Raw genomic sequence first — 10,541 nt, forward strand, 5'->3', positions numbered from 1 at the left:
CTTAAAGCCCCCATATACCTGAAATAATTAAAGAAAAGAATATTGAATGCAGCGTGCACACCCGAAGAAATTAACTCGAAGGGGACAAGGATGAAACTTGTGTAGTTTGATGCGAGAGAAACACTGATATTTGTTTCATGCCCTTGAAATAGACCTGAAGAAAAATGGTATTTTCAGCATCTCGAAGAGGCAGAGAGTGCAGCAGGATAACAATGTTCATATGAGCAATCACGAAGCGCTTGCGAAACACTTTTGGGAAAGCTGGAAGAAGAGGAAATAAATGAAGAAATAATATTTTTCAGAGCTTTCCGATTGCGCATAATAGACGAAAACATGACAAATAGTTGTCTTACGAGTTGTTTACACAAAGAAAACGCGAGGTCGCGACAACACCGAACAGGAATACGAAGCGGAGAGCACAGCTTTCGTAGATATAAGTTGCAGCGCACAAGGACAAGGAAAAGTCTATCGTCTATGGCACCAAGTGATGACAGAACGCAGGGAGTGAGTGAGTGAGTGAGTGAGTGAGTGAGTGAGTGAGTGAGTGAGTGAGTGAGTGAGTGAGTGAGTGAGTGAGTGAGTGAGTGAGTGAGTGAGTGAGTGAGTGAGTGAGTGAGTGAGTGAGTGAGTGAGTGAGTGAGTGAGTGAGTGAGTGAGTGAGCGAGTGAGTGAGTGAGTGAGTGAGTGAGTGAGTGAGTGAGTGAGTGAGTGAGTGAGTGAAAATAAATTATGGGATTTTACGTGCCAAAACCACTTTCTGATTATGAGGCACGCCGTAGTGGAGGACTCCGGAAATTTCGACCACCTGGGGTTCTTTAACGTGCACCTAAATCTAAGTACACGGGTGTTTTCGCATTTCGCCCCCATCGAAGAGTGAGTGAGTGAGTGAGTGAGTGAGTGAGTGAGTGAGTGAGTGAGTGAGTGAGTGAGTGAGTGAGTGAGTGAGTGAGTGAGTGAGTGAGTGAGTGAGTGAGTGAGTGAGTGAGTGAGTGAGTGAGTGAGTGAGTGAGTGAGTGAGTGAGTGAGTGAGTGAGTGAGTGAGTGAGTGAGTGAAACAACTTTATTTAGTCCACATTAGACGCGACTAAACTCAAAGTCAGCTGGTTAGGCCCACTCGGGGACCATGAGGGGAAACCTGACGGCCCTCTTGCGAGCCCTCTGGACTGCCAGGATTTTAGAGGTCTGGTTTTGGGTTTTGGGTTTTGGGCATCATTTTTTCTTGGGTGAAAGGGGGACCGGCAGAGGCGCAGCCCCGCAGGACATACTTGAAGTCCGCATAACTACCACACAGAGGGCAGTCCGGGCTTAGACACCTCCTGGGGTACAGTGTGTGCAGCGCCGCGGGAGTGAAAAAATAAAATAAAGGGGGGGGGGGGGTGACAGTAGAATTGCAGTAATACAAGTGTAAATGCAATGTTCAGCCTCGGCAAAAAAAAATATATGTGCAGAAACCATCGATGATCGTTCTCAATGTAAGCGAACAGCCGGACGCTTCTAGAAAGCTATTCGATTTATTAGGATAATGCGACGCTTGAAGGTGTATATTTGTAACAATGAACACATTTAGGTTACGTGCTTCGTTTCATAGACAGCAAATCTGTTAACCAGATCATTTGTAGGGATGGCATAGGTGGCTATACATACAAACTTATATGCCATATGCATGCTGTCCCCAACGTGTTGCGACACTAGCAACACGCCGAACTGCGCACCACGTGTAAGAGCGTCGGTTCACTTTAGAGAACTTAGCTTGACTTGGCTAAATAACACGACTGCCTTGTTAATGACCAAAGCGGTTGCAGAGAAAAGCGCGAAAGCACATAACTATTACCGCAGAAATAATTTAGCACTTCGGAAAACATGAATCGCAAGAGCATCGACTTGATAAACTAAATAATGCTCTCTCACAGCCACGACCGCACTTCTCGTCTGCCTCCCACCAATGCCAACGTATAATCGCATTCGCGCATACCTATCGCTGTTTCCAGCATGCTTCCAGTGAACGACTACATTCTCACTGCAGATCGAGAAATAATGATAAAAAATGTTCCACGGCGGTTTCCGCGTTACCGTGCATGACGAAACAGTTTGACCGGCAAGCTTACCATCGCAGTGAAGAAAATTGGCGCAATGAAAAATAGTTCTCAGTCTGTTTAACAGACGTAATTCTTAAACTTTTCATCGCGGAGTCACACAAAAGTACTTTATGTTTCAGCCTTGTAATATTTTCAGACTCTCATGTTTTAGTACAACTTCATAATATAAAGGAAATACACACGTTCAAGACTTATGACAAGACATTTCTTCATAGCAACAAATTTAATTCAGATCGGTACAACGACTGCCTGACGAAAGCATTCCTGCGTTTCAGATGTGTTGGAAAATAAAGCACAGGAACGAAGGCTTTCCCTTATCGTTACGTAACTTACATGCGTTGCAGAATGTCACCCGTTTAAGATTAAAATCCCATGAACTCGATCACGTCATTAAAAAATTATATTTATTCTGAAACAAAAAGAACTAGGTTAGAAAACTAGAAACAACTCAATGCAGGCCAGGAGTGGAGACACAGGTGGAATACGTCGATATTAAACACACCCGCTGAGTTTTCCTTCCTTTACCAACATCAAGAAATCTGAGCGCATTTCTTCACTAAGCGGAGATTTAAAGCAATTGTTGAAAAAAAAAACACTCTCTTGCTGTCCAAAGCAAAACGTTGGTGCATCGAATTTGGCCAAGACGTATATCGCCCCCTTTCCCAGCCGTCTTTCACGTTTTGTTTTTGTGAAGGTTCGGCCTGCCGTGCCGCTGACATCATTCAAACAAACATCTCCAAACAAACAAACAAGCAAGCAAACGCTCTAGCAAGAAATCAGAGCGAGCATCGCAGGCACAAGTGGTACATGTAGTCGTGGCGGCAGTATTAGTGGATTCGAAGACCCCGTGATACTGACATCATTCAAACATGCATCTCCAAACAAACAAACAAACAAACAAACAAGCAAGCAAGCAAACACTCCAGAAAGAAATCAGAGAGACCATTGCATGGGCTAGTGGTATACGTAGTCGTGGCGGCATTATTAGTGGATTCGAAGGCCAATTAAACTGGGGTTTGCTCCTAGGCATGATTTCTGAAGTGAAGGCGCTAAAATGACAGAGGACAAAGAAGAAACACGCACACACACAGGGCGCCCTGTGTGTGTGTGTGTTTCTTCTTTGTCCTCTGTCATTTTAGCGCCTTCACTTCAGAAATCATGCTTAACCAACACGCCCAACTATCCATCCTAACCTCCTAGGCATGTTACATCATATAAATCTGCTTCCTGTTAACGGAAGCTACCCGAAGAGTCGAGTGGTCAAATGCCGCGGGCGGCCATTCTCGCTGCAATTTTGCCTCTATTCGCGGGCTTTTCTTTCTTTCTTCTTTTTTCTTTTTTTGATATGATACGAGAAGATGCTGACGCACAATTTAAGGCGCCGGCTACTCCTTAGCTCTTGAAAGTGTCTAGCTTACAACATACAGGGTACAGGATTACATATCACATAACCTTTTCATAGAAGCACCAGGACTTGTCCAACAACGTTTTCACAGTAACATTGTGATGTAAGAAACACGTTGTAATATAATATAAACGTTAAATGACTCTACAGTTCTGTAAAAAAAGTCTCAAAAATACAAATGATACTTCCGCCTAATAACGCCGTCTCTAGTCAGTGGGTGGTATATACATCACACATAGTCCCACCAGAACAGCGAACATAACATAATCCACACACACATACATATATACAGCGACATTGAAATTAAAGGAATAATAAAAGCGTTAATAACGACCAAGAATGCCGCTGTCTTCAAGAAAAGTCTTTAGTGCTTTTAAAGCGCTTTTCTGCAAGGACGTTGTGGGCCAAGGACCCAAAAGTTTCTTTAAACTGAGAGGTTTGCAGTCTAGTGTAATTAAGGTTGATCTAAGTCGGCGTCTTGGTGTGTCGTGATGTGCTCAACTTATGAGGAGGTGATGTATATCTTTCACGCTCGGGAAAGCAGTTTTATGCAGCACGTATTGAACAACAGAAAGCTTTATCGAGAGTTTTTCATGTTGCTCTACAGATGTTGACTAATTAATTAGGATTAATTATGTAATTAGCCGCAAGGCACGAAATAATCTGAGTATCTCCAAGCGATGGCAAACAAAATTACCTCGGTTTGGTCCAGCGACGGGGCACTCGTTAATTTTGAAATCTTGGTACATGATAGCTGGGACACCCTGTTATTGATGTGTTTTGCCTGTGTGCAGGTATGCAGGTTGCCTGTGTGACCACCCCCACTTTACATGTCTGTCACGTGACGTCACGAAAACCGCGATAGCTCCCCATCGGATATGACGTGTACACATTGATCATGCATAATTCGATCAAACAAAACAAAAATACTTATTTCTGATTCGACGCCTTCTTGTCATTAGCCCTCGGCTATTGGTCCAAAGTTTTCGGGCTGCACCCACTTCACCTGCCTCTGACGCGACTTCACAAAACCGCAAGAACTTACCGCGTCAAAGTGATGCGTACGCGTTAAAGATGCACTAATATGCCGAACAAAACTGAATTTTCTTCTGAATAGCCGCAGGCTGCCCCGTTCCGAAAGGAATAAAAGATGGCTGCCGCCGGTCGCTCCGGCACTGGCTACTCGCCCCTGTCGGAGAGCATGGGTTTATTTGCGTGTAATAAAACTTTTTGCGTGGCCATGTAACATTTTCGAGAATTTTCGGTACGTTTACGACCTTGTCCTGCCAACTCTTCTTTGCTGAGGATCCGTTTTAGCGTCATTCTTAAGCTTCCGTTGCATGCCGTCGCGATTGTCGACGAGGCACCGCAGGCTAAGTAAGAGAAAGCGGACCAATCGCAGATGCCGGCACCAAGGCCGATTCAAATAGGTCGCGAAGCTTCGGGCGAAAAGCGGTTCAGTACAGATTGTCACCGACATCAGCATGGGGGGTTATGGGAGCAGCGATCGAAGCGCGACTATGTTTGGAGGGAACAAACATTGGGAAAGAAAAAAGCCTTTTTTAATTCGAACGAGACACAGTTAGATTCATTGAACGAAAATAAAATTCCTAGTCAATTTTATATATTCGTGATGAGTTAAATAAATACGTTTAATTTTATTATTAGTAGTAAATGCATTTCTTTTCAGCGCCCATCGCTACAGGGGGCGTTGACGCCACTATCAGTCGCAGTGCAATGCACGTCTTGAAATGGGCAGAAAGGCGCACTCGTATCACCTGTTGAAATACGCCCCCCTCACAATTTGTGCTTTCTTGCTTGTCGAAGTTTGTCTGAATTTGGTGACGCGGGTAGCTTCATTGCTTCTTAATCTGTTCAGTCAAAAGTAGTGAGTTACGACCGCCAGATAATTGTGTAGTTGTTTTCGTGCGACTGCGCTGGCCGACGGACTTGGCATCCGACAATAGGATCAGCACTCTACACCTAAAGCTTTCGTCGGCCTCCAAAGAAAGTATGTTCTGCGCAGGGATGCGATTTCGACAACCGTACGGCTGGCCTTTTCCTGCATCGCTTTCCACGCTGAAAGCTCGAAATGCCCATCAAGTCGAATGGCGGGGCATTTGAATATATAGCTCCAAAGGAAGAACAACAAAACAAATTTCGCGCCTTCGAAAACAAAATGACGCCACTTCTGCTTTTAACGGACGTGGCGTCACGTTATTTTTTCTTCCGCCGGAAGTGTTCCCACCACATACAGATGGCGCTAAGCCCCATTAACCGGCGATGGACCGCCATGTTTTGAACGTATGGGCTCCTATGGAAGCTTCGCTACCAGGTACATTTACCTTGCCGGCACCACCCTCTTCATACGGTTATCGATATTCAGTGCAGTGGCTCGGCACCCATCTAATCCCTCTCCGCTTGAGCATGCTCTTCGCCTCTTGTGAGCCAATTAGATTTATTTATTTATTTATTTATTATACATACTTTCAAGGCCCTAAGGCACTACAGAAAGGAGTGGTACAAAGCAATGTAATATGCAGACAATGGTATGCAGGCAACGTTAAGCGATAGCGTGGTAGACTGCTGTTTTGAATGAAGTTGCATCTGTGATCTGAACGATGGAAGCAGGAAGGTGGTTCCAGTCGACACTTGTGCGGGGTAAAAAAGAATCATGATACTTGTTCGTTCGGGAAGATGGGACGGCAACTTTATATCTGTGGTCTGAACGGGACGAAGTGTAGGAAGGTGGGGTGATAAGTTGATTCTTGAGCACCTGGTTTGAGTGATAAACCTTGTGAAATAGGCAAAGACGAGCACATTTGCGGCGTAAAGAAAGATCTGGCAGATTCAGGGTTATTTTCATACATGTAACACTGGAATGGCGGGAATAGTTAGATAAAATAAAGCGAGCTGCTCGATTTTGAATTGCTTCAAGTGTTACGGTTAGTGATGCTTGATTGTTATCCCAAATGGCAGATGCGTATTCAAGTTTTGAGCGAACTAGGGTTTTGTAGAGCGTCAATTTTACCGAAGTAGGAACGTTAGAAAAGTTACGACGAAGATATCCTAGCATACGATTAGCATTAGCAGTAATATAATTAGTATGCAAATTCCATGAAAGATCATTAGTTATGTGAAGGCCAAGATATTTGTGAGCGTTAACGGATGCTAATGAAGTGTCATTCAGTACATATCGACACTGATTGCTATAGCTGGTTTTACGTGATATGCGCATTGATTTACACTTGTTAGCGTTAAGTTTCATGAGCCATTTTTTAGACCAGAGTGATATGTTGTGAAGATCTTCTTGCAGTTTATCTGAATCATCAGGGTTAGTAATCTTTCGGTATATTACGCAATCGTCTGCGAACAAATTAATTGATGATGACTTTACACAGTTAGGGAGATCATTAATATAAATCAAGAATAGTAGAGGCCCCAAGACGGACCCTTGTGGCACTCCGGATGTAACTGTTAACAATGCAGATGAAGAGTTATTGGTTGTGACATACTGAGTTCGATTAGAAAGAAACTGTTTAATCCAAGACAACACATTTGGGTCAATATTAAGCTGATTAAGTTTATGGATAAGTAGGTTATGACATACGGTATCGAAAGCTTTGGCAAAATCTAAAAAAATACAGTCAATATCGAATCCTTGATCTAAGGCGGCAAACAAATCGTTAGTGAAGCAAAGAAGTTGAGTATCGCATGAAAAAGTTTTTCTAAAACCGTGTTGAGATGGATGGAAGAACGAGTTGCTTTCCAGGAAATCGATGGGGTGAGAATAGATTACGTGTTCTAAGAGTTTGCATGGAATGCTGGTTAATGAGATGGGTCGGTAGTTCTCGGGACATAATGCGTTACCTGATTTATGGACTGGAACCACCCTCGCCGTTTTCCAGTCTGAAGGAAGCGATGAGCACTGTACTGACTGAGTAGACAGTTTAGATAGAATTATAGATGAAAATAATGCAGTACATTTTAACATTTTTGAATTAATAAGATCAGGACCTGCAGAAGCTGAGATCTTTTGATTATCAATCAAACGGTTAATACCAACCCAATCAAATAATATGGGATCCATAGCACAGAACAAGGAATCAGGAATATTTGGTAAATCGGCAAAGTTATCATCACAAAAGAATGAGGTAAACACTTCATTTAACACGTTGCAACACTGGTTTTCGTCAACATCACTGCCATCTACATGAACTAAATGAATGGAGTCAGCTTTCTTGTCGCCAACAATGCTCCAGAATTTACGCGGGTTAGTTAGTAAGAGGGATGGCAATGTGACATTAAAATAGGTTTTTTTGGCATTGCTAGCCGCATAAACGTACTCAGCTTCTGCACGATGGTAAGCATCCCAGCGATCGGCAAGATTGGTTTCTCTGGCACGACGGAAGATACGTTTCTTTTTGTTGCGAAGTCGCTTAAGGTGATTATTGAACCAAGGTGAGCGTGAGTCATAAGGAATCTTCCTTCGAGGTACATATCGGTTAATTAAGTCGAGCAATTTATTTTTGTAGAGCTTCCAGTTTTCTTCGACAGATCGTTCATCGAATTTGATAAGGTAGTTGGTGGTAAACGTTTCCAGTTCACTGGTCATTGAGGGTATGTCAGCGCGGTTATAGTCAACAATAATTTTAGATCGTCTCTTGGTAGATACATGCATTTTCAACGTGAAATTAATAATGGAGTGATCACTTACACCTTGGAGGTAAGTTAGTTTACAAACAAGGTCAGGCACAGTAGTGAAAATAAGGTCCAGGATGTTAGATGACGTAGAAGTTTTACGGGTGGGTTCATGTACTAACTGTGACAGGTTGAAGTCTGAACAGATATTCAGAAATTGTGCATCCTCGGATGAGCTTTTTGCCAGGGTATAGAACCCGAAATCACTTCTCCACAGAATATTAGGAAAATTGAAGTCCCCCAGAATAAACAAAGGTGACGTAGGGTACCTAACAGTTAGATTGTTGAGAACATCATGTAAATCATCGCAGAAAGATTTTGGTGCTGTTGGGGGTCTATAGCAAGCGCAAAAAATGCAGTCACGATTATCAATAACAACACGTACGCACACAAGTTCTAAAGCAGACACTACTGGAACATTAGATGAAGAAAGTTGGTCATTCACAGCAATTAAAACACCCCCGCCAGCACGAACATCACGGTCGTACCGGTAGATATTGTAGCTTTTTTCACATTCGAAAATCTCAGCGTTTCTTATTTTTGCCGAAAGCCACGTTTCTGAAAGGACAACTATGTCAGCTGAGCATGCGTCAATGCGAGATGATAAAGTTGTTCGTTTATTAAGAATACTGCGTGCATTGGTGAAAAAGATTGAAGCACCATCTGCAGATAGGGGAGATAGCTACGCCGATCTGTCATGCTCTGGGATAGCAGGTGCTTTGCGAGTGGAAGTTGCACGCGCCTCTCCAGGGGATACCAGTTCACAAACAGTGTCAGTGACTGCGCTGTATATGTAGGCTTTATTGTTAATGACTAGTTTATTAAAACGAAGTGAAAAAGGCTGGCCGCTAGACTTGCCGAATTCGAGAAGTTTTTTTCGTGTCAATCGCGTTGCCCTGCAGAAATCTTCGCTAATGGAAACGCCTGTACTTTTCAATTTAGATTTCTGTGAGAGAATACTTTCTTTGGTTTTGAAGGAAGAAAACTTCACGATGATTGGGCGCGTCTTATTTGCAACATAAGCACCCAACCTATGTGCTCTCTCCACCATGCCATCTGTAATACGCAAATTTAAATGGCGTGAGAGAAGCTCACAGATATGCTCTTCCGATTGTGTCCAAGTCTCGGAAACGCTGTCCGGGATGCCAAAAAACAGTAAATTATGTCGCCGTGACCTGTCCTCTAGATCATCAAGACGCGAGGCCAACGCAATACTTTCAGACTTAACGGCCTGGGCAACAGAACTACTGATATCTGCTGTGGGTAGCGCTGTTTCAAGACATTCGACAGTAGATTCAAGATTTGCCAATCTGCATGCAAGATCTGCGACTGTATGTGAAAGTTCCTCTTGGTTTTCTTTTAGCTCAGCAAATGCATGCATCACCTCTGAGTGGCGATTGTCGATTTTCGTTGAAAGGGCTCCTATGGCGTCAAGCAATTCTTTGTGCGATTTGCTAGAGTCAGCGTTTAGCGGACCGGGATTTTCTTCTATATCCCCGCAAAGCAGTAAAAGTTTCACAACAAAAATGCATTCGCACAGAGTATCGTAAAGCACACTGGGGCACGGGAGCAGCAGCAGGCAAAGATTGTTCGATCGTTTAGAATTAAGAGATGAAGTACCACCAACCTGCACATGCAAGAAAAGGGGATTCGTGAGCGACATCATTTTTGCCGCTCTCCCATGCCCACTGAAGGCGGACAGCCGACGCCAGTCCTTTAAGGGCTCGCTGTGGAGTGATGGCGCTGGTGTTGTCGATGTGCCGCTTGAGTGCAATGCAAAAGCACTGCGCAGGTCACGTAGGGCGAAGCAGTCATCTTCGCTGATTGCAGTCGTGACTGTCAGGGGTGGTCTTGAGTTCAGCACAGGTGACGATAAAGGAACACTTGGTCGACCGGGAAGCAGGGAAAGCCACACGCCGGTTAGGGCAACAAGCTGCACATGCAAGAAAAGGGGATTCGTGAGCGACATCATTTTTGCCGCTCTCCCATGCCCACTGAAGGCGGACAGCCGACGCCAGTCCTTTAAGGGCTCGCTGTGGAGTGAGAGATGAGACAAGCCGCTCTGTGCAGGCAACGTTATTCGTTTTTCAAGCAAACAAAAGTGACCTTCTATGAACGACGGGAGCATTTAATTGGCATTGAACCTTGCCACGAAATTTATCGCCTGTTTTGTAACAATTTTCCTCGATTTGGTGTTGGGTATGCTGTGACCTCCCCAGAGCTGACATCAAAGGAAACACAAGAATCAACGAATACAACGCTCTTGCCACAGCTCTCTTTACTTTCTTTTTCAAGGAAGAACTAAGTAGCTAGTATGATCATTGATTGTCCAAGTGTTC

The 10,541-nt window shown here is 43.8% G+C and overlaps 1 protein-coding gene across 1 annotated transcript; it reads right to left on the reverse strand.

The window, feature by feature from the left end:
- Nucleotides 1-8,884: 8,884 nt before the first annotated feature.
- LOC139054124 (uncharacterized) lies at nucleotides 8,885-10,183 on the reverse strand. Its single transcript, XM_070530715.1, has one exon. The coding sequence runs from the start codon at nucleotides 10,172-10,174 to the stop codon at nucleotides 8,885-8,887; it is 1,290 nt and encodes a 429-aa protein (XP_070386816.1). The 5' UTR covers nucleotides 10,175-10,183.
- Nucleotides 10,184-10,541: the final 358 nt, after the last annotated feature.

This window comes from Dermacentor albipictus, chromosome 1, assembly GCF_038994185.2.
Source record: "Dermacentor albipictus isolate Rhodes 1998 colony chromosome 1, USDA_Dalb.pri_finalv2, whole genome shotgun sequence".
Lineage (NCBI taxonomy): Eukaryota > Metazoa > Arthropoda > Arachnida > Ixodida > Ixodidae > Dermacentor > Dermacentor albipictus.